At 33.9% G+C, this 24821-nt stretch overlaps 2 protein-coding genes across 5 annotated transcripts; one reads left to right on the top strand and one right to left on the bottom strand.

Annotated features, from left to right (window-relative positions):
• Positions 1 to 5649: 5649 nt before the first annotated feature.
• LOC130623721 (uncharacterized) lies at positions 5650 to 14290 on the top strand. Of its 3 annotated transcripts, XM_057439233.1 has the most exons (4): positions 5650 to 5793; positions 6661 to 6743; positions 11836 to 12189; positions 12796 to 14290. In XM_057439233.1, the coding sequence occupies exons 3-4, from the start codon at positions 11864 to 11866 to the stop codon at positions 13706 to 13708; spliced, it is 1239 nt and encodes a 412-aa protein (XP_057295216.1). In that variant the 5' UTR covers positions 5650 to 5793; positions 6661 to 6743; positions 11836 to 11863; the 3' UTR covers positions 13709 to 14290. The 3 variants fall into 3 exon arrangements, with proteins under 3 accessions (XP_057295216.1, XP_057295217.1, XP_057295215.1); XM_057439234.1 differs by lacking the exon at positions 6661 to 6743 and having other exon boundaries at positions 5666 to 5793; XM_057439232.1 differs by lacking the exon at positions 5650 to 5793 and having other exon boundaries at positions 6582 to 6743.
• A 2156-nt stretch (positions 14291 to 16446) lies between these two features.
• LOC130624147 (putative ammonium transporter 3) lies at positions 16447 to 24821 on the bottom strand. 2 transcript variants are annotated; one of them, XM_057439715.1, is made up of 7 exons: positions 24429 to 24821; positions 23054 to 23217; positions 21412 to 21859; positions 21190 to 21323; positions 20829 to 21068; positions 20387 to 20622; positions 16447 to 17011 (listed from the first exon to the last, which is right to left on the bottom strand). In XM_057439715.1, the coding sequence occupies exons 2-7, from the start codon at positions 23214 to 23216 to the stop codon at positions 16517 to 16519; spliced, it is 1716 nt and encodes a 571-aa protein (XP_057295698.1). In that variant the 5' UTR covers position 23217; positions 24429 to 24821; the 3' UTR covers positions 16447 to 16516. The 2 variants fall into 2 exon arrangements, with proteins under 2 accessions (XP_057295698.1, XP_057295697.1); XM_057439714.1 differs by lacking the exon at positions 24429 to 24821 and having other exon boundaries at positions 23054 to 23534.

Genomic DNA, 24821 nt, shown 5'->3' with positions numbered 1-24821 from the left:
CTAAGAACGCTTTGTACGACTAAGATATTCGGCCAGCTTTTTTTTTACTTGTGATGTAAAGTAAGCTTACTTTTAAAGCAGCGACCATGACAAAAACGTTGTTTTATGTTGAAGCGTCAAGTATTCTAATCTCTTTAAATTAATTTTAAGTTGCGTGGTGTCTATTAACGTTAAAAGCAGGGCGTTTTTCAATTGACTAGATCCGCCAAGACTAACGCTATCTTGGAATTTAATGAACAGAATTATGCAGGAAAAAGGTATAATTTCCCAATTTTGGCCGAGCATACAGTCATTCAAAAAGCCATTAACTGATTCAGGGAAGTAAAATACTAAAAATAACATTCAAGGCCCGTTTTCTCAAAATTTATACAAGTTGAATTTTTAACGGATTTATTATTTGTTTCTTACGAAACATTTCTATTCGCATTTCTTCACCAAAAAATAGTTAATTTTATAAAGAGCTGTATACAGTGTAATGACTCATGGAGGTATACCTCCATGAATAACTTTAATCGAGATTTTTCTAACTTAAATGTTTTTCAAAAAGATGCGTGTATGTACAACAATTTTTAAAAACAATTAGTCATGTGTTGATTTTTTATTTACAATACTCCTCAATATTAATTATTGTCATTCTATCTGCTCGTTGCAAGAAAAACGTCGTGCCAGGAAAACACGAAATCTGAAAATTGGTCTTAAATTTACTTTATTCGTTGCTTTAAACATAAATATTTTTTATATAGTATAACTCCACCGAATTCAGTTGCAATATAGTTTCTAATTTTAATATAGTTTGCAATTTAATAAAATGCACAGCCTGTACTCATGGCTACATGATGTAAAACTTGGCTCGCGGGATTTTTAGCAGTAAACTGAAAGGAAAAATGTGATTAAAATCATTTAGTATAAAAATTGTGATGAGACTGAAGCAGTTTTGTGCTCTCAATCCGACTTCGGTGGCATCTCCGCGTCGGAGTAAGTAAACGGTTACGATGTCAATTTTACGGGAAATTGGCGGATAAGCTTTGCAATAACTTGTGGCAAGTTAATTTAGCTTAACCAAACCTAAGATCTTAAAAGCCCGGATATTTCGTATTGGTTGAAATGCGTCAAATGCAGTTGAAGTTGTTAGAAAGCTAGCTAGGTAAAAAAAGAGATACAGTTTCCATGGTTTTTTCTATGACGTTGATTCAGCAGTGATGTTTCTTTTATACTTGACATCTTAAATAAAGTTATTTCGGTGAAACCTATTTATTTGTTTATTTATTTATTGATTTATTTATTTAACATCAAATCGGGTTCCATATAAAAATATGGTTCTTCTCCCTGTAAATTAAAAATACGAACGAAAATTTATTAATATATAATACAATAATACAATTCTAAAATTTCCATAAAACTTTAAATAACGAGGTAAAACTGTGTCACATAATGGACAGGGAAAAGGAAATTAGAAAGATGGGCACATAAGAAAAAAAGGGTGCAGGCACAATAACAAAAAAATGCAAAAAGCTATTGACACAAAGAATTGAAGGAGCCAATATGACAAGCTAAAATAAAATTATGTCTCAAGAACCTTAGCTAAGGCTTTATCTAAATAAAACGTTTTAGAATCTTTAGAGAAATGTTTGTAGCTTTGTGTTTTTCGAAGGTTTTCAGGAAGCATCAAATATTCTTGCTTGATCTTGAAACGATTTGCTTTCTCCAATGCTAACAGTTGGTTCCCGAGAAGATGATCGCAAATTTCTTCTAGGCTCGTGAAATTCAACGTTTACGTAGGCTGGACATTCTGGGTCGAATTTCGATTTAGGAACAAGTTTCATCGTATTCCAGTCAATCAATTCGTTTACAGGGAGCCATATCAGTTTGTGTGTGTCCCCAAGAGTAGCATATCTGGATAGCACGTACCCAGCAGTTATATTCTGTATCTTTTGTAATGTTTGCTGCAGATAATGTGGTATCTGAGCGATTACTACATTGTCATAGTTCAATTTCGATAAAATTAGAGGTTCTGCCAAGGACTTTCTCACATGAAAAGGAGTAAACCTACGACATTTTCGTACTGTGCGAAGGGTTCCATAGGCGGACTTGATAATATTGCTAACTTGTTCATTCCATGTTAGATTGTTATGGAGTGTAATTCCAAGAAGTTTCACCTTCTCTTCTTGCTCTATAGAGTTTCCAGAACAACGAAGGAAGTAATTGCGATTATTCCCAAGGAGTTTTGATAGGCGTTGAGAAACAAAGATTATAAATTGAAGTTTCTCACTGTTAAAAAGAAGATTGTTAATTCGAGACCAAGAGAGTAATTCGTCAAGATCATTTTTCATTTCTTGGATGCACTGCTTAGTATCTTTGATTTTGCAATGTCAATAGATAGTGGTATCATCTGCATATTGTATGGACTTTGCTGAGATATGATCGGAGAGTTCAATAACATAGAGATTGAACAGCACAGGGCCTAAAATGCTTCCCTGTGACACACCAAAGTTCATTTGTTGACAAGACGATTTCTGGTCATCAATCTGCACATATTGATACCGATTGCTGAGATAACTACTCAATATTTCAAGTGAATCCGGAGAAAAGTTCAGAATGTGAAATTTTTTAAGCAGAATCCCATGATCTATAGTATCGAATGCTTTGAAATAGTCTATCAAGATAGCCAAAGTAATTTCAGTTTTTGACATTGCTGTCCTGATATCATCACGTAGTTTGAGGAGGAGTGTTGATGTTGAGTGTCTTGCGAAATCCTGATTGTGTTGTTTTATACAAGTGTCGTTGTTCAATGTAGGTGCACAATTGATTTAGGATTACCCTCTCGTATATTTTTGACATTACAGGTAGCACAGACATTGGCCTGTAGTCATTGACTTTTGTTGGAGTATCAGTCTTTGGTAAGGGACAAACACGAGCAGTTTTTCATTGTTGCGTAAATATCTTTTGATCGATTGAAGAATTGATAACCTCAACAATAGGTGAAATTAAGTGTTGAGCTACTGGTTTGATATAACGTATTAAAATGTAGTCAAACCCACTGGAACAGTCGTTATTCAAACCATTTTTTATTTTGTTAATTTCTTCGTACGTTGTATGGTTGATTTGTAATTCGTTATTTCTACCTTGATCGGGAAGATTTTGCAGAATAGATTTAAAATCACATTGTTTATTTTCTTTTAATGTGAGATCAGATGCTAAATTAACAAAGTAATCATTCATATCTGAAGGGTGGTGTCGTATTCGTTTTTGTTGGTTTGTTAGAAATCGATTAACGGTATCCCAAACCTTTTTGGTTTTTTTTAGGAAAGTGATTTCTTCAGGAACGAGTTTTTAATCTCTTTGATTTTCTTCTTGTAAAATTTAATAAATCTTGATATAGTTTGCGCCAAGATTGATCATTTGAATCTCGAGATAGTTTCCGAAGATGGTTCAGTTCATTCCCAGTCTCGATAATAACAGGATCTTTCATCCACGGTGCCATAGCTCAGGTAAGCTTAACACGCTTGAGTGTGGATGGCGCTCAATACAAGTCTGAACAAGATGGTTAAGAATATTCAGTTTATTTTTTGGGTCATCAAGACCAAATTTAGGGGAAGATGTGAAAAATCCAATTTGAAGTCTTCCATATTACATTTTTGTTCGTCACGTATAAACTTGTATCGAAGTTCGAATCGTTCTTTTTTAATATTTGTAAGTACATAATGAATCATGATCACTGATTTCATAGGTTGCCAGAATATCTGTACGAATAACTTTATTTGGCATGTTCGGTATTATATGGTTAATGAGCGTTTTTAACTTCGTCGGTTTTTTTATAAGTTGAAATAAGTTATATGATGACAAAATATATTTATATCGTTTAGAGGATTCTTTATCATTACCAAGAAGATCAATGTTCATATCACCCGTCACAAATATGACACCGATATTCGGTGTCTTTGTAACAAATTAATATGACTATCATTTCTTGGCTGATTTAAAATTATATTTATTTCATCCAAGTTAATATCTCTTGAATGAAAAAAAGGTAAAGTGCTGAGAGTACAATGCGTACAGGTCCATGAATAAATGGATCTTGAATTGTAAAATTTATATTGGTTTTTTGTGTTGTAGTACACGACAAGTTGGTTAAGCTCAAACACGATTTGCATTTAAAACGTTTACGATTTGTTCCAACCCTTTTTTGAATTAATTTCGATATCACCACTCAATACGATGTTAAAAGAAGCTATAGAATTATGATAATAAGTTGTTCGTGTTTTTACAGGCTTTATCCTTTTGTAGTAAAAACATACGTCTCTAGTTTGTGTATTCCCATTGCACCGATGGTGTGATAATGATGTAATTAAATCGAGATCGGTAATTAACATCAATGACAGAAACAGTATTTTTAGGAACATATCTGAAGGTGGTTTCTACTTGCACGATTATAAGAGACGTGTGTGATGATTTAATTTAAAATAAAATTAAAATTTGTTATAAAGCCAAATTTTCTCAATCGAAGTAAAAATATCAGATTCAATCACCAATAAATGAAAAACTTGTAGCAGTAAATCAATAAATCCAAAGTAAGGTTTGACAAATAAAACCTCAGTCCATAAAACAACAACTACAGATTATAAATTTTCAAGCCTTCAAGAACACGTCCGTTGGTTATATTATCAAATCCAGTGATCTTTTTTGATATTTTTCTGATTTTTGACCCATTCTTGAAACTAATTTTTGCATTTTTATCGATACCTAAAGTTGTATATTTTTTAACCGCTATTGTTTACTCCAGTGTATATTGTTTTAAAATTATCTGTGAAGGTTGTATCCATTTATTTGAAAATTTAAACAAGAATAGAGATCGAATCTAACTTCTAAAGTTTGTAACGTTGGTGTTTAATCACGTTTAAACAATGTTATTGTTTATCGCGAACAGATAGAGTGATTGTTGACGCTTAATAACCATTGGGAATGTAGAAAATAACAGTTATTTAAGAGAGTTTAGATTTGTAGAAGCAGTCTACAAAGATATGGTAACTGAAGCTTAGGTTGGTAGATAAGCTTTTATATCTCCATTCTTGAGCCTTTACTATGATTATTGACCAAATAAATTGATCGCGCCAGAACGAAAACATGCTGCGGAGGCAATTTTAGTTTGAAAGTGATGGTGTCAGGTTTGCAGGTCTTCTTTTGAGTGAGCTTACATTCAGCAATCTTCAAAGAAAGCGACATAAATTGTGATTAAAGCGATTTATGTTTAAAAAAAATGTATGTTTGAGTTGGCGTTTTCTTAAACCTTGTCAGGTTTTTAACGGCGTTACAATGGCGCATGTATTTGGCGCGTGTAAACCAGTTTTTGCAACACGTATTTTCGATGTTTTTCCACCTTCTTTCAAGAATACAGAAGTTTCTTCGTCCTTTCAATGTTCACTTTTAATGATTGGCTAATAAAATTCAGAAGCCACTTAGACCTCAACCTTCAGGGAATATTTATTTTAATGGCTTTGAAAAAACGTAAACAAATGCAAGTATGCCACAAATTTGTGTACATTCAGTGAACTTTGCATCTTGCATAGCTTTAAAGAACACCGCTTTTAATAGAATTTAAATGAGCGATTTGTGAGTTTTATCTCCTGTTATTCTATACCTCCATCGTATTATCAAAAACAAAATTTAAAAATCGTAAAATATTAACGCTTCAAAGTTCTAGGGGACGTGCTTAGTGGATAATCTTGTATGATAATTTTACGATAATTTTACGTGATAATTTAAACAGTACACGAAGATATGGTAACTAAAGCTCAGGTAGGTAGAAAAACTTTTCATCTCTAATCTTTCTTTTTTTAATTCCACCATTCTTTATTTGTATTCTTTTTTTAATACTTTATTTATTATATTTATTGTTATTCTATTTCTATACTAATATTCTCCTTACTGTCTAATAAGGTTCGTTTCCATTTGACTTCATTTTCCGCTATAGCTCACGAGTTTCCTGGTTAGCGCGTGCACGCTTTGAAAAATCTTGAGATTTTGTCTAAGTGCGCATGCGCTAGTAAAAAAAATTATGAGATTTTTGTGCTATAGCAGAAAAGTCCAGTGGAAACAAGTATTTACTATCATTATTGACCTTTTGGATTTACAAAGCATTAAATCTTAACACATGGCTCGATTTATCTTGTAAAAATCTGTGTTCTCTAAAAAACAATGAGTTATATTCGAATAAACTTGATTATGAACATACCGTGTAGGTGAGATAATTGAAAAACATTAACTTATTGTCAACTGTGAAATTGTTAGAAAGTATATAGAATTGTTACTAAATACGACACGATACGATCATGTTTTGCAGTTTTGAAGAGGTCCGTAAAACAGGAGAAAGTTGTTACTAAGAATAAAACACATCGCGTCAGCTAATTTTAAAACCTAATTAAGAATCTCTCTTTGATAAGTAGAATTGCATTCAATACCTTTCTTTTACTTGTTATCAGCAGTAACAAAAAATATTTAATTATAAGCCTGTGGATAATTCCACTTAAGTAAAAGAACAATGGGCCTTGAAACGCTGATTAAGGAAATGTATAGAGACATGTGTTTACGACGAACGGTAAAAGAAATACTGGGTATAAAATATTTTGTATAAAGTCTTTAACCCATTTGTTCTGAAACGGATAGGTTGACTTAGCCGAGGTGACAATCGAAAAGGTAAAACACAATGCGTTAATGTACACGAAGATATGGTGGTAGCTAAAGCTCAGGTTGGTAGATAAGTTTTTTACCTCCATTCCACTATTCCTTATTTGTATTATTTCTTATTACTTTATATAATATTAATTGGTATTCTATTTCTATACCAATATTCTCCTAACATTATGTTATATTAAGTAGATATACAATAGGTAAACATAGGTTATTGAGATTTATTAACCCGAGGTGATTTATATTCAACGACGCGCAGCGGAGTTGAATATAATATCACCGAGGGTTAATAAATCCAATAACCTATGTTTACCTATTGTATATATGTTTTATTATATACCCAAAAGAGATTGTTATAATTAATATTACTTATTTTGTTTTGTGTTTGTTTTGTTTTCGTTTCATTTTATAGTGTAGATCGAAACATTTTTTTGTGAAATCGACATGTTTTCGAAATGTTGTTGAAATCGACACGGTACAAAGAGACAAAAAGTTCATTTCTTTTTTTTTGAATGTTGAAAGTTTTGATGTTTTTGTAAAAAGAATTTTCTCGACAAAAAAGTTCCCGCCATTTCACGTGTTTGGAAATCGACCAATCAGAAAACGGACCACTAAGAAACAACCAATCACAGTTAATTACGATAAAAATTAATGAGGCGGAAAGGATAAAATCAAAACATGCGTTTACGAATGTTTTGTCAAAACTATTGTTACGTCACAAGCATTGAATAATACGGGTGGAATACGATCATTTATTCAATGGCTGTTTTTGCTTACGGGTATGTAATAATTATATATATTATTAAAATGTATATAATAAGAATAAATAATTCAACATTAGTATTCATAGAAATAAAATAAAAAATAAAAAGTTGAAGTATATGCATGAGGTGGAACTTACAGTTTGGAAAATAAATTGCAAACAGCTAACAGATTTTATGTGGAAAACATTTCAGAACGTTTTATATATATATATTTATATATTCATATATTCTTTTTATTTTTAGCACTATAAGCTTTTTTATATTATATAAAAACGAGTTAAAAATATTTCGTGAAGATGATGTAGACTAAAAAGATTCGAGAAGGAGATAGCTGCGAGAACGAAAAAGAGAGGACTGTTGGGGACTTGATGCCTAATGTGTGCCAGCGATTAGAACAAACAAACAACAAAAATAGATATTGAAACAACAAACAATATAAAAAACAATATAATAACTAAAACAGAATGTCAAAGCCTGGCTTTGTCACATGCGAAGCTGAAGTCATCAGCTGGCTCCACGTTAACCTTCACAGAACGACTACCCCTCAGACACAACAAAGCAGAACGCATTATTACAAAACTTAATTTACATCTTATCCATGACATTATTCGTTCATACTTTTGTCCCGTCTTGTTAGCAATCTTTTCAGCGAGATGTTTGTGAAATATGGTACCTTCTTGACTCATACCTCCATTAATGGAAAAAACAAGTGGAGTGAATGAGCCATGTTCAAGGTTGATGACGCGGTCGTTATATTTCCTCTTCTTTTCGCTCTCGTGATTCCTATATATTGCTGCTACTGGAATGTTCGCTTGTGAGTTGGAGTTGACATTGGTAATTCGAACGTCGAAATAAGCGGATTGTCCCGGACGCCAAAAACTGCGAGCTCGTGTATCTAGTCGGGCTTCATCATTTTCAACCGGTTGTAGTTTCGGTTCAATTTCAACGTCATTGCATGCCATTTTAAGAAGGTTTGCCTCAAAATCTCTTACGTTGTCGTGACGAATAGAAACAAATCCTCCCTTTTTGCAGTTCATGGCATGATTCGTATCGAATGGTTGTCCACATGCACACTTTGATGGTAAGTTCTTGACTTTGCGATTATATCTTAAAGCCAATGCATCACGGAATTCGTCCTTTGATAAATCAAATCCTTGGTCTTTCAGGGGGAGGACAGTAAGCCAACTTGATGCGCCTTTTTCGCAATTCTGAGAAAGAACTCTTGACAATTTATTATCAAGTTCACTGATTACATTCTCACGTTCTTGTCTCTGTAAGGCTGTGACTAATTCCGTTCTGTCATGGCGAACTTGTCTTACAGTTTCTTTTGAAGGGATGTCGTTACCTTGAGATACAATCACTTCAACAAGGGGTGCAGATATAGCCACTGATGAACTACAATCAATTTTCGCTTTTTGAGTCAACACAGGTATGCCCATTCCGCCATCTCGAATTGGTAATTTGAACAGTTTACGATCAGTTTCAGATATGGTCTCTCCAAACAAAGCAGGTAGGAATTCGTCCTCGATGACTTTATCAAGTGGTGTGAGGAAATCCTCCATATTTGGAATAGTTCTCATAAAATAATTGAATTTATGCATTTCGCCATGAGTATAAGCAGCAAATGCGGCTTGTGGTTCGCTAATTGCGATCTCAGCTAATTTTCTCATTTCATTGCACCACTGATCCACTTTTTCCGTTGCATACTGCTTTTTATAATCTGCACTACCGATTACAGCTCCTAAGTGACGTTTTCCATCTATTGTGTATTTAATAGAGGAGCCACTAAATTCTTTTTTGGCAAGTTCGAGTACCCTATCGTCCTTCGCTATTAACCATGATTTCGATTCATTAACATGGTATCCGTATTTGCGTCCTTCAGATATCACTAAGTTCCACCATCGGAGTAAACCGTTCACAGTGCCAGCACCTGTAGCATCGTCCGCCAACCAGACCTGCTTTACAGAAGCGATAGATCTCAATCGATCCTGTATAATAACGGTACTGATCGCGTAAAAGGACATAGCAAGATTGTCTCCCTGAGTTGTGCCTTCTTGTGATAATAAATCAGTTTCATTTTGTACAATAAGTCTCGATGCCTTTCTGTAGGTATTAATTAGTATCGTGGCAAAGTGTGGACAAGTATATTGTACATTATGAAGTGCAACATTACGGTTTAGTGTGTTGTACGCATTACTCGCATCTACCAGTATGACAGCCTCGCATTGTTCAGTCTCGAAAATAGTTCTCATCGCATGAATAGCAGCTTCGGCGCCACTTTCGACACCTGTGGCGACTTGAAGTGGACCTGCGGCTATTTGTATGTCTTTTTGAGAGTCCAGCCGATGGCTTTGCCCATTATACGGCGCAACGTCTCACCAACTCCAATGGGTCTGACACCAGGGTTTTTGTTCAACGGGATTAAATTACATGCGACAAGAGAATCGATTGTATTAGGGTCAACAATTGTGGTAGCTAATTTTCGAGTCAGAGTTGCGATTTGTTCTCGAAGCTCTTTTCCTTCCTGTTTGAACTTGTTGTTAACCAACATATTTTTAAATTGGTCGGCATCCATATTTGAAGGTCCTGCTGCACCTCGTGTTTGCTTTGCAGCTATTCTTATGAGGTCTTCGTTGATGTTGTCGTAGTATGAATCTTGCAGCTGATTTAATGGTCCTTGTAATAAACTATTTGGTAGTATAGTAGCTGGAGACGGATGTTTTGCTCGAAGTTCTCTTATTGTCTCGTCATCAGCAGGTAACACGCCAGAGTCATTATTTTCAGATAGAAATTTTATGGCTGCGCTGACCTTTCCCTCCATCATAAGCTTTGCAAAAATTCGGGAAACGTCTGCTTCGGTTCTCATTTTACTACTTCCAAGTCTTTTCTGAATGGTTCGTCCCTCTTTTAACAGTAGTGTATTATTTCCTCCTCTCCAGAGTTGTAAACGTTCGTCTAATTTTGCAGCGTGTTCTTTCGCTTTACTTTGTCTGGAGGGTTTTTGAAGAAGCAGACTAGGCAAGACCATGAACGTTTTAATGGAAACGGATTTTAACTTCGTGTCTCTGTTAAATTGGTCTAGCCAATAGGACAATTCGCGTATGAAAACCTTCCCAGCTTTTCCAGACGGGAGCATGAAAAGATTTTTACGCCATTTAATGATCTCGTTGTATGCGTTATTTAGCTGAATTTCATAAACGTCTGCTGGTATACCGTTTATATTAACATCCCGTGCTAGGTTTTCCGGTGTATATAAGGGTAAATATGGTTGAATAACGTCTTCGTGTCTGATGTGTAAAACGTCGGCTTCTAGCAGAGCAGTGGTGGTTTCTATTTCCTCATCATCATTTGTGTTATAAGAGTCGTTAAGCAATCCATTAACACGTCTATGTACATTAACTCTTTCCTTTTACATGAGCCACGGTGTATGTTCAGTCCTCGGAGACTTTCAAATTGCCTTTTGCATAAATCACACGTTTGAACCATGTTCTCATAAGAAATATGTTTACATGAAATGATTCAAGAAAGTTTTAAATCATAAGTATTTTGACGCGAGATCTTCGTTGTTAGCCCATTTCACTTCGTTAATATTTGCGGAAAATAACTTCTGTGTACCATTAATAAGGAATATAGCCTTCTTCTCTCGATGTTCTCCGTTGAAAATCACAATTTATCCAGTTTCTCTTAACCACTTGAAAACACGTCCTCCTCTTACGAATCAATTATCCGAACATATTCTCCTAACTGTCTATTAAGGTTCGTTTCCATTTGACTTCATTTTCCGCTGTAGCACAAAAAGCTCACGAGTTTTTCTCATTAGCGCGTGCGCGTTTTGAAAATACGTAAGATTTTGTGTAAGTGCGCATGCGCTAACAAGAAAACTCATGAGCTCTTGCGATGTAGCATAAAAGCAGTCAAATAGAAATGATTCTTTACTATCAAGGTTCAGAAATATGGGTCGAAAAATACCTACCCTTGGTTAAAGTTCTGTTCATCTTTTCACATGTGTTGCGTCTTTTTTTTTTAATTCCTTGAAAAACGGATGCTTCTAGAAGCATTTTTTGTAGAGAAGTATAACCTCTAGTTTGTTTTCAAATACCTAACAGGGTGAGTCCATCATTGCGGTGGCTAGCCACCTTTTTGTAAATTATTCTCTTTTTGGACATTTAAATTTACAAAGAGCGGTTTTTCAAATAGCGATAAATTAACATAGAATAAACTTGAAGATGAACTTGGATGATCACGATAATAAAATAAACTCCCTTAGCTACAATTTAGTGATACGTTATAATGATAATTAGTGCAACACAAATAACAATATATTTAATTTGCAGCTATCATTTCGTTCATAGAATTCTCATCGTAATCTGAATATTTGTTTTTTTAGTAAATACTGAAAATCCGGAACATGAAAGATGCAAGTTACAAACCTAATCAAATATGTTTTCCCAATGCTGATGCTATTGTCACTGTTTCCAATTACATACTATATGAGAAATCGATACATCGAAGTATGGAGAATGAATACTACAATTCATTTGTACTCCCGTTCCAGAGAATGCAATTCTCTTAATGTTACTGAATTAATTCAAGGTGAATGGGTGCCGCGTAAGGATTTAACTCCACTCTATGTAAAGTCAGTGCATGCGATGAATGATTATGTCCGGTCGAAACGTGGTATAAGGCACGTGATTAATCTGCGTAATGATAGCAAGTGTGGGTGGAAGTATCCTGTCAAAAAGTTAGTTTTTTTAATATTTAACTTACATTTCTACAAATTTGCTTATCAAAGTTACACTTAATTAATGTTACAAAAAAAAAGGCAAAAAAAAAGTATTTTATTGAATTACCGGGGCATTCTTTTAAATTTCAAAGTATCTATCTTGTCAATTTTATAATTGTTCCCCTTGCCTTATATTATTAGCGTGATCTTTACATGATATCTTACGACAACTCGATTGGTTCAATCTTAAATAAATAACAATGGAAACAAAAGTCTCTTACCACTCATCTGATAAATTGTTGTGTCTGTCAGCATGGGTACTGTGTATTTTGCACCATTTTTTTCGAATAATCTATAAAAAATCACTTCAAGTTCTTGTACAAGCTTATGTGCAATGTATGATAGCAGCTGCAACACTCAATATTGATTTTCCATATGTTATTTGCTACTGGGAATTTCGCTGCATACAGTAGACTCTTAGCATAGACTACCTAATGATGTTAGTAAAGTGAAAACAATATAATTTGCTTCAATTTCTTACTTAGGAGATTGTGACGGAGTCACCTATCGAGATGTAATTTTTTGTATGAAGAAGATAATGCAAGCATTTCCGTTTGTTTTTAGGTATCCAGGTCAATGTGCAGCAAATTCGTCGAACCCATGTTGTAACCAGCAAAAGCATGAATGTGGACACGGCCCAGAATACTGTAAATGTCTACCTGATTGTACAGATTATTCAAATATTATCATGCCAGAATTAATGGAATGGAAAGAAACCTACTGCCCTTTAGAAGATTACACATCATTGTCGACATGTGATTTCCTATCAAAGAGATACTCATCAATTACATTCATTGGGGATTCTCTTGTGCGACATTTCTTTGAAGCTTTTATGATACATGTGACTGATGATGCCGCATATGGTGCTTTGAACTACAACCTTTCAAGTGACGTCCTCAGTCCTTGCAGAGATGAAATGCAGTTCTCAGAAACGGGCTGTCGCCTTAAATTAGCACTTGAATGGAAAGATATAGTTAACCATCCTAGGTATTGCAGACATGCTAAAAATAAGATAAAGGCTAGTTTCTTCGCTACTCATCTCTTTAAACAATTACCAGCTGTTTTAGAAATGTTTGAGGAACGTTTAGCCGAAGAACGTCCATTGTTTTTGATGTACGTTGGTATACATGAAGGTTTCTGGGCTGACAGAGGGTGGAAACTCTTTTTGAAGCCGCTAATTGAACAATTAAAGCTCAACAAAACCAAAAAGCCTTCATTCCTTTGGTTGGGAGGACACACTAATGGACCACTAAAACTCGCTGCTTACGCTAGACCTCAAAGTTCAAGAAAGGCATTTGATTACAATGTGATATTGTCAGAAAAGCTAGCTAAATACGGTATTTCCGTGTTTGACTATTTTCCGATGACAAAGGATGTGTATAGTTTTGACGGTACTCATTTCGGATCGAAGCTAAATAGAATGAAGGTTAAAATGCTAATGAAGTTGTTGAGGTACAACTCATTTGAAGTGCGTTGAGAAAAAGTGGAACATATGATATAGAATATATTGATAGATATGACATAGATCAATCAAAGATGTCCTAATGTTAGATTTTTATTTACATTATTTAAATTCTTTTACACCATGGAAGTAAAATTAGTTCGGTCTTTACTTGGAATTTTTTTATTTTTTACTTTTTCCAACTTTAAAATCACCAGAGTAGTTTAATATTCGTCCTAATTTTACGTAAAACAATTTAAAGGGTTCCCTGATATAGTAAAAACGTCGTTACGTATGAGCTCATTCGAGCGTAAACTCACATATTTTCCACTTTCAGAACGAGGTTATAAAAGTGATGATGCAAAATATATGTATATGTATGTAGATATCACAGTAAAGGCAGGTATTAAAATAAAAAACCTGGTTTATTATTATAAGCTTAGTTGTGGCAGTACCGCTCTATGGCAAGAAAAGTCTCACGTTTACACTTTTAATTAGGTTATTCTAGTGTATACTCTTTTTAATTACATTTGAATAATTTTATATATGATTGTATAATCATTGAATTAAATAAAATGATTGTTATTTTAGCGAGAAATATATTATTGAAGTTGCTTCTGATTTTGTTCTCTGATTCCTCAGCTAATCATAGAACACACAATCTTCATCTCCATAAAGGAATTGAAATATTGTTGATCTATTGCCACAAAATATTGATTGAGTATTTGCCAAAAGGGAAAATGTTTACGAATTATTGCCGATCAGCGTATAAGCTGGAAAGATCATGCACCAAATTTTGTTTACATTAGTAAAACCTCTACAACAATGAAATTTATATAACAAAAAAATGGACATTTTATTGTTGATGGTAGTAGTAATTAGTTTTCCTTATTTGTTGATAGAAATGTAATTCACTGATTTTTTTAGAAACTAGTTTATAAAAACGTCGAGGTTGAGATTTTTCCAAAAAATAAGAACTTTAAGAACGTAGTCTCTCTGAGTTCTCTCGTAGATAAACACATTTAAGTTTAGGATTTTTGAGGAGTTTGTTATCGACATCTGTAAGTTCGACCATCTTCTTCCGTATTGTTTTGAAAAAATGAAAATAAGAACATAGGAGGGACGAAGAAACTAAAAAATTATCGCATCCAGCCTCAGCTGGGATTTAAACGTTCTTATAAAAGCATGTAGATGCGTTAAAATTAAAACATTTGATATGTTTAAAATTCATTTCTATAGTAAAAAAATTAATCGCGAGAAAAGTCTGGCGCGATAAAATAAACATGGCACTATCTATTAAAAGATTGAAAGTAAAAGAAATCATACTTGAACTAGATTTTCATCCTAACATGTTATACTATTTAATTAAATCCGTTGAGCTTTTGTTTTCCTATTTTGCTAATCCCCGGTATGTTATGTGTGAGTGGGTATACAGCTAGTCTGTAGCATTAATGCTTACTTAAGCTGTCGCAAATAATCATCGCAATTATCACTTTTAAAATCAAATGTACCTGCTTATCGTAAAACTCTGTCGCATATTTTTTGCGATAGGAAATGCCGACATAAACAGATCCGTTTTTCAATTGCATAGCTATTATAGTAGACATGGAGAACGAAAACACATGGGAAAAAAATATTTAAGTTTATTGTAATAGAAATCTCTTGCAGATTGTTTTAGAAAATTTCTTCTTTTTACAAAGAAATAGCCCTGGGTACACGCTTTTCTTATAAGAATCAGTAAGATCCATTCTGAGGCCGACTGTTTTATCGATAGCGCTTTTTTCATTCGTTCTTAAGAGTAAGCCTTCGTAACATTAAGGCTTCATTTAATTTAGCTGCATTTCCTGATATAGCACAAATAGCTTACGATCGTTTTTAACGCCGCCACACTTCGAAAATTCTGTACATTTGCGAGAGCGCACAAGGGCAACAAAAAGATCATACTTCATGTTCTTGTTGATGCCAATTTATTTTATGAAAAAAAATTAGACGCTAGTTGGTTTACTTTTGAAACTAATGGTCTGAGCTCCAGGTTGTTCTTATTTTTTCTTGCTTTCCAACGAAATTCTGACGCCGGACTTCCTAAAAGATTGCTCTTAAAATTTAATATTTGCTATTAAAGTTTAAGCAAGAATACCCAGTAGTTCTTCACTGCTGTCCATGTGATAAGTTTAAAACAATTAAATCTCAATTTATTCTTATGAATGGACACAACACAACAGGTGTTTATGATCTATTATTTAAGACAAAAAAATTTGCTCTTTTTGTTGAAGACGATTTGCATGTGGATTTTTAATTAACTCGTGAAAACTTTTATGTTGATGATTTTGTTTTAGTTATTTTTTCACTTAAAAAAATCGATTCTTGGTACATCACACAAGGAGAGATAGCGAGTTACAGGCTTTTTTTATAAGAATATGAAAATGAGATTTCAGGTTAGAAACAATAGATATATTGTCTAAAACAATAAAAAATAGGAATCTCCAGCCTGGTTAGAATTTAGGTATTCTTTTTGAAAGACGTTTATTGTCCATGCGTGTAAGTAGAATGTACATGAGGTAAAATTGACGTCAAATAGACGGAAGACAAAATAAACTGCAAAAGTTTAAAATACTAAAGAACTTTATCGACATTGCAAAACATTTGCATCCTCCGGCGTAATTAAGTTACGTTTGTTTGTTTATCATAAGTGTGTTTTTACAAAAAATTTATAACAGCTTCCGATTCGTCTAACATTTAGTGCATCTCCTTTGTTATAACACGGATTACACAAGTTAAGTTTTAAAATTATTTAATTAATAAACAATTAAGTTATTTATGCCTTTAGATTGAGATGTTACTTCGTTAAGACTCCATTGTTGTGTTTTCAGAATTAGCGAATGGGATCACATCGTCGTTGTTTTTTGAAACAGGTGTATGGTTCGAAATATAGTTTTCGGGGCAATTTTGATTCTCTTTTCTTCCGTCAGCAATAGTCATATATCCAAAGTTTACAACACCTGCCTTCCAGTAGTTTTTCTCTTTGTATTTATTATGGATTGAAAAGGTAGGTTTCTCATTTTCCTGTTGTTCTTCCGGGTAAATTCTAACGTTTTCTTTTTTGACAAGTTGATTTCGCCTAGAAAACGCATTGGAGCAGCTCCGCAGCAGCATATTCTTCTTAAGAGCTTTGATAGAATGCTGTACATTGGTTGTTGTTTCGTAGCTGTGGTCGCCATTTTTGTCCACTTCAGATGACTCTTTAGCAATCACAGATATTCCATGCTCTGAAAAATCAGATCCAATGAGCTCCTGCTCCAATGATATTCTGAGCCCAAACACTTTGTCTGCGATATACAGCTAAAAATACGAGTCGAAGTTAATCATTTAAAAAATTGCTAACTATATATTTACAAAGACTATAAAACTTGGATCCCACTATGGTTTAACTTGGATTTAAATTTAAAACCTAAAAGGTTTTAAATGTGTTTTAAAAATTATAATAAACCCTGAGCATTCCCATTGTGTTTTAAAAGCAAAAACATGTCGCGTTTATCTCTTGGTAGCCTTTGTGTAATTTATCAAAAAATCACTGGATATTGGCGAATAAGTTCGCTAGGATTCTCTTCCTGTAACAAACTCTTTTTTGTCTTAACGTGAAAATGCGCAATATGTGCCCTAAAATCGTTGAAAACTCCTTGAGCGTTTGTCGGCGCCCTTGAACTTCAAACCACAATATCAAAATTTTTTGATCTAACATTTTATTGTATCTGCGGTTTAAGGTTTTATGCCGAAAATTTTAAAACGCGAAGACGTTTCCATTATGCTTTAACTTTAAAATCTTATCTAAACATACTTAAAACACTTAAACCACAGTGGGAATCGTGCTTGATGGATAGCAAACATAAAGAAATAATATAATATCTATTGTTGACCATATTGCGTTTGTCTCTTATCGAAAACGAGTTGTTAGCCTTTGGAGATTCGCGCGGCGGAGCAAAGTCGATAAAGTTATATTGCATTGGATATTTTTAGGTTAAAGATTTTATCACCAGGTTGAGATTACCTGGTTTTGGTGGAAATGTAGAAAACGGCCAATTGCTTGTGGCACAAAATTCAAAATTCGGCCCTCTTTTGCAACATATTAAGTCCGGAATTATGCGCATGTTTGTAACTTATAGTAATTGCTCATGGAACGAACTTCCGTCCGCTTTTGCAATAGATTACTTACACAATTTTAGGCATACTATCTCTAATTAGATTTTGTCGGAATAATATTCAAAATAATTTCAGGCAAATTTCTTTTAAAGACAGCGCGGAAAGGAATAAATAAACGGTTCGTGGGACCATAGGACACGCGAAATTTGGTTTTAGAAAATATTTTTCCCTGTGACACTTACTGAGAATAACTCAATATGTAAAAATAAAAAAACCCAAAGTATGCGCTGATGTATTTGAATTCATTTGCAAGGAATATTTCCTGCTGCTTAAGGGACGACCTCCAGACACGCGCGCAATCACAACAATCACAAGGTAAAGAACAAAATTTGCCGCGGTTTCTTTATTCTCTAATCTACACTTTGCGTCGGGCTCAAAGAAATAAAAACAATTCAAAAGATGGCGACGCGAGGAACACACAAAAAAAGAAATTACCAAATCTTAAATTTACGACCTCGAATTGGACGAGTTTAATTATTTTGTGCGAAAGAATAGACCAAGGAAGCATTGTTTTTGGGTTTGCAAGTCAACAGAAAGGAAAGTTTCATTCTTTTGGTGCTGCAAGCAAAGTTACTCAATGCAGAAATAATATTTCAAATGTTTCGAATGTCTGCCATGAAATGTAATGAACTGTTACGATTAATAATTTCTCATTTTATTCAAAAGGAATCTTTAAAACAAGAGCCAATAAAGCCTAATGAAAGGCTTGCAATTAAATTAAGATATCTTGCAACAGGACACTCGTTTAAAGCAATATCAACAAATTATAGGATGAGTCGACAACCGTCGGCCGCATTATTAAGGAAACATGCAACTATCTGTGGAACATTTTACACAATAAGGAATTTATCAAAGTCCAAAATACGTCAGATGAGTGAAAAAGTAATAAGTAAGCTTTTTGAGGAAAAATGGAACTTTCCAAAATGCTAGAGAGCGTTGGATGGTAAACATGTGATTGTCCATTGTCCACCATGAGGAGGCCAAATGCTTTTCAATAACATGAAATTCCACAGCATTGTTTTAATGGCAGTTGTAAATGCAAATTAATAGTTTACTATGATGGATATTGGGGACTATGATAGACTGAGTAATAGCAGTGTTTTTTTGGATATTTTCTCCCACCTTAGAAATTAAATCAAAATTTAACGTTATACCCTTCTGTTTTTGCAACATCTTCCTTTAGAAAAAGTTTTGGTGAGGGGAGATATCAAAGCCGAAAGTCGAGGGCGCATTTTTCAGTTAAAATCTTTTTTCTCCTATTTGGAAATTTCGTATACACATTAAATAAAACACACACCATTCTATAGGAAATTTATATATCTTTTAGGCCACATATTTTTTTGTGATTTGGAGATGCCTTACATATACTAAGTGTGTATGTGTGTGTGAAAAGGGGGTTAACTTATCCTTAACTAGAATAATTTGGAAGAAATAGGAACAACGTATAACGGATTTGTTGCACCTGTCAATTATCTGAATTATCAAGGTGAACGTTTATTCTAAGTTTTTATTAAAAGGGCAGAGCTTGTCTGAGAGGAAAGCTAAAGAATGGACTCAATATACTAATTCGCTCACTAACTATTACAGAAGATAAACGTTAAAATGGTTGGGTAATTAATTAGATTCTAGAAAGATGGTAAAAGTTTTGCAAGTCTTCATATCGTAAGAACCTATAGAACCTTTATCAGAGAAAACCATTGGAACCATGGTCTTATTTATATAGCCTGGTTGTCAATCTAGCCTTACCGGGAAGAATCCAATAAAAAGTGATTAGGTCATGAATAATTTTCTCTGAATAACTTAATAACTTAAACCACGACTAATATTAGTACAATATTTACTCAAAATACTTTATTTTCAAGTGAGTCAATTTTGCTCTATATCTATTGAACAACTTATGAATGTTTATCTAAAAATTAAATTTGTTGTAGGGAAAAGCGATAAGAGTCTACAATGTTATGTCTTAGATAAGGATGTACCATGCGAAATATATTTTATTTTCTGTATGTGTGAAAAAAGCTTTAAATCTTAATATCTCTATTACTGTTCTATCCACAGGCTTAACTAAAATAATTACATGCTAAAAGACCCTTTACTACAACGTGCTAATGTTCACTTATCAAGGTATTTAAAAATAACATTTTCTTATTGCGCATGGTAATTATTCTAGAAATGTAACTCAGTTTTTAATATCTCTTTCAGCAAATGATCGTCTTCACTATGTTAAATTTTTTGAGAATGCACAAAAGGAACAGTTAGCTGTCTTCGCATTATCCTTGAATCATGTTTGTAGGCAATTTCCAATTTTACAGGTTCCACTACGGGACAATTTTTAAAATTTAAGAAGATTCCCTAATTAGGCTATCGTCTTTCAATTTTTAATCTTCTTCTAGTTGTTAACTTAAAAGCTATAATTTAATTGGTGCTTCAAACGAAGCTTACAATTTACTTTTTATTAAGGAATAAGAAGTATCAACCTTGATGCACTATCTGTTAAAAATAAGTCCCCTTACTTACCTCAACAAACGTAGTGATTGCTGCCCATGTGCAGTAGCACACAATAGAAAGTAGTTGGTATCCCAAAAGATTAGGTCCACCACCTTTGAATAAACCCTCGCTCTCGTTCAGATTGTCAAAGATATCTTTTTCTGCGAAGAAACCCACACTAATCAGTCCCCATATAGCAGCAAATCCATGAACAGGAACGCATGAAACTGGATCATCAATCTTAAGGTACTCAAGTAAAGTGCAACCTGAAGAGAAGAAAACGCGTGTTGAAGTTGCTGTAACAAATTTACTTTAAATCACAATCCCTGTCCTATTGACTCACGACCCCATCATATTGACACACCATCCCTGTCCTATTGACTCATGATCCCCGTCCTATCTCTTGATAGGAAGAGAAAAACAACAATAAGTGACATTCTAAATATGAGAAGGCAGTTAACTTGAGACATACCATAACACGCTATTGCACCTCCAATGAATCCAATTAGGAGTGCCTCCCAGGGTCTACAAATTGCACAAATCCCAGTTATGCTCACCAATCCTGCTAAGATACCGGTTGCAAAAATTCCAACATCGAGTTTACGGTTAAATTTGTTTGTCAGAATGTAGCAGTAAAATATAACAAACAAACCGCCTCCGACTGAACCATTAACTGTGACTACAGCGGCTCTGGATGCAAGCTTCCATTTTCCTGTACAAAAAAATATTTTCACAAAACAATTTGTTTGTTTCAGAACAGCAAGTAACTAAACCTATAATCTCCTAGTTTCTATCTCCAATGGTAAAAAGTTTGCCAAAACACGTGTTATTACCTCCACTCACACCAAATGTGGAGCCACAATTAAATCCCAACCAGCCCCACCATAACATGAACAGTCCAAGAATTATATTCATAGGAGATGAATGCTCGTAATCTTGTGCCTCTTTCTCATCGAATCGATGATATCTGTTAATAAACATCATTTTCTGAATTATCTTACAAGTTTCTTTTGAAAACAATATCTGATGATTTTAAATAGAATATATACTTTTACCTTGGCTTCAACACCAGCGTAGCCACAAAAGCAGCAGTTCCACCAATAAGGTGGACAGGTCCACAACCTGCAACATCTTGCGCTCCTAGTGCGTGTAGAAACCCTTTGTCATCCCATATCCAATGTGCCGGAAAAACATACGAAAACATATTTAGGAATGAAAACAACATGTACGCTTTTAGGTTAGTTCTTTCAGCCATTGCACCAGACACTATGGTTGTCGCTGTTGTGGCGAAGGAAAGTTGGAAGAAATATTTGGCAAATAAATGCCCCATGTCTTGATCAGTAGAGTCTGTAAGAAAAGCTCCAATTCCTGTAAATGCATTGGTATATTCGCTTTGACCAAAACTTAACCCAAAACCACAAAGCCAATAACCCAACGCACCAAACAAGACATCAATGGCGTTTTTCATCATGATATTGCTTTCGTTTTTAATCGAACATGAGCCTAAAAAGAAATACAATTTACCCTTACCCAATTTCTGCTGGTTGTATATATACTGGTGGTTTATAACTTTAAGCATGACAAAAATTCAATTCTTCCAGAAGGTAGTCCTCCTTGAAGATCGAGGAAAATGCAATAAAAATTTCAATAAAAAACATCCGAATGTCTACATCTTTTAAACAAAATTCTTCTTTCATATGTATTCTTTTGTTGCAGGCAGTCATCCTAAAGTTTGTTTGATGATTGTCTAGTTCAAATAGCGTTGATTAAAATGTCACCACCGGCAGTATTTCCGGCAGTATTTACTATTGCTTTGAGGTGCAAAAAGTGAATACACTAGCTTCTTCTAGACCATGGTAAAAACGATTTGTGTTATATTGCAGCTAATGGATTTTTCTACGTCAAAATTCGTGCATTCGTACGTGGCAAAAGAGGTTTTCATTATATTTATTTTAAAACGGGTTACTTCAAGTAACTTCTCTATAATAATAGTCGTATTTGGTCTGCCTGTCCGCAAGTGATGCGTCCTATTACGGAAACACGAAATCGATTTTCCAAAGCCAACGATCCCGCGGATTTCAAATCCCCACAGAACCCGATTTTTACCACCTTTGTTTTTCACAACGCCAACGCGTCGACCGATTTTTAAAAATAGCCAATCAGCAAGTTTGTTGCGGCTCTGACATGCCGACAAGCAAATATGAAACAATCTTAGCAGTGTTGCTACGCCCTTTTTAAAAGCTATGTGGTGTTGACATTGGTAATTCCGTTTTTGTCTCTGAAAACATCGATATGTTTACTTCTTCCTAAATCTGCACTAAATTTTCGGAAAGAGTGAAATTCGAACCCACGCACTTCAAAACTCCCGGTTTCCAGTGACATTTTTGTTTTATATGTTTTTCTCAACGCAAAATGGTACCACAGTAGCGAGAAAAACAAAATGCTGTAAATAAATGCGGCGAACCCGTGGATTTGTCCACGGGCCACCAACTACTTTAAAATAAAAAGTCAATTTAGTAAATACAGTGCACGGACAATTTAAAATATAAATCCTGTAAGGTAAAAGGTCAACTCTATATTTTTGTTTAATTGTAAATTCAGTGTTGCAGTTTGTAACACTTACTGTCTCTGTGAATAGAATTCTGATAGATTTCGTAATCTAATATCCCTACAGGATCTAAATCAACAGTTTCTTACCAGCTTCAAGTAGTCCAAATCCACTTTGCATAGTAAAAATAATAAAAGCACTTGTCAAAATCCAGGTGGCATCCCCTGCTTCACTGCTGTTGAGGGCGTCGGCAACAATCTGCTTAATGCGCTCATCATTACAACTGCATAGTTTTTCAGTGGAATTGGACATACTAAAATCAATCATTAGTATAAATACGTCACATGTAGAATAGTCAGGTATAATTAACTGGTGGCTAACACTATTAAATATGACACTTTACATTGTATTTTCTTGTCCGTTTTAAGAATACATGGTTATTTTGTTTATGCGCCTATACAATTAAGCTAGCTACTACAAAGACATTTACTGTAATGAGTAAACAATCAAGAAATTGGTGACCTTGCATTAAAACCCGTTACAAGAGGCTGGTTCAACAACTCATAACATGAATAAATTTAAAAGAAACAAGTTTAAGAAGCCATTTATAATCGAATTTGGGATACCTACCCGTCAGCCTATTTTACAGCTATATTCACGTACATTTTCAATAAACGTTATAATATAACGTCGAAAGAAAAGATATGCAAAGAATACGACTACAATAACGTCGATCTTAATTATCTTACGACAAGTTATATCACAAGCTGTTATTGTTTTTTAAGAAAAATAAAAAAAGAAATCTCATCTTATATTCTTCTTTATTTCTTCTTCAACAAAGATCAACCGCAGCAACATTTATTGTGAAGTTTTTTTCCACCGAAAAGGCTTTTAAAAATGCACGTTATCAAACATTTGAAATCTTATCAAACATTTGAAAACTTGAAAACGTTGTATTCCCTTTTAATTAAATCAACAAAACACAAATTTTTAGGATACACGTGTACACCATATTTACACGTATATTACACGTCCAACAGAGACTTTTTCGTATTTGTCCCCCTATCAGGTTTTTATAAAGGGTCTGTCAGACCTCCATCAACCGTATCAGCAGCACAAACTTTCTGCATTCAAACTTCACTTAAAATTGAGACAACAAAACTATGGTTTCTTATATTCACCAAAGCCAGAGTAATGATATTTTGTGTTGACTTGAAATTTTCCATTTCAGAGATAGATATAAATGAAAATAAGTGTGTTCTAGCTATTTCGTCCGAGTATAGAAGAATTTTACCCCCTGCCGTCTGGCTTTCGTAGTTTCTATTTTTTTTTATTTAGGTGTTTTTAATTTTCCTTAGCTGCCAAACTGTTATCAAATCTTATTATTGAGCAAATCATACATTTTTCCGCTTTTGGCGAACCTGTGCCTTATCCTACACCTTTTTGTGATCAACAGAAAACGTAAAATAATTAATCTTATATCTCGAACAGAGAAAAAATATGTAATTTAAAAAGTAAGCTAACCTTTTTAACCAGAGAAGCTAGATTCTTTTTGTTATTAATTTCGGATTTTTCCTTCCCTTGCTTCTATCTCTGATACATAAAAAAATAAATTTAATATATTTTATTTCTTGGTCTTTTATATGATATTATTTTTTCACACTTCTCTCAAAGTCACAACAAAAATAAAAAAAATTCATACTAAAACATGGCAAATATAATTTGTTATATTAAAATTTTCACAGATGTCTAAAGAATCTAATAAAAAAAAAGAGTTTCGTAAATGAGTGTAATATGGTTGTTAAGTGCAAAAATTTGCTGAGAATAGACAATAAAATGTAAGAACGCTATGTAACATAGCACCAGTGGCGAAAAATAAGTCTGACAAAATTTTAAGCAGACAAACGTTTAGCAACA

The sequence above is a fragment of the Hydractinia symbiolongicarpus genome, chromosome 13, assembly GCF_029227915.1.
Source record: "Hydractinia symbiolongicarpus strain clone_291-10 chromosome 13, HSymV2.1, whole genome shotgun sequence".
Lineage (NCBI taxonomy): Eukaryota > Metazoa > Cnidaria > Hydrozoa > Anthoathecata > Hydractiniidae > Hydractinia > Hydractinia symbiolongicarpus.
Note: the sequence above shows the minus strand (reverse complement) of the source record. Positions and strands in the feature narration are given on the sequence as shown.

What these genes read in the sequence shown, in the direction of transcription:
- LOC130623721 (XM_057439233.1), top strand. Translation starts at nt 11,864, where the DNA reads ATGCAAGTTACAAACCTAATCAAATATGTTTTCCCAATGCTGATGCTA. An exon ending in TGGAAGTATCCTGTCAAAAA is followed by an intron (nt 12,190 to 12,795) that starts GTTAGTTTTTTT and finishes GTTTGTTTTTAG; the next exon opens with GTATCCAGGTCAATGTGCAG.
- LOC130624147 (XM_057439714.1), bottom strand. Translation starts at nt 23,231, where the DNA reads ATGATTGATTTTAGTATGTCCAATTCCACTGAAAAACTATGCAGTTGT. An exon ending in ATTTGGACTACTTGAAGCTG is followed by an intron (nt 21,860 to 23,053) that starts GTAAGAAACTGT and finishes ATTTCTTTTTAG; the next exon opens with GCTCATGTTCGATTAAAAAC. An exon ending in AGGTGCAATAGCGTGTTATG is followed by an intron (nt 20,623 to 20,828) that starts GTATGTCTCAAG and finishes TCTTCTCTTCAG; the next exon opens with GTTGCACTTTACTTGAGTAC.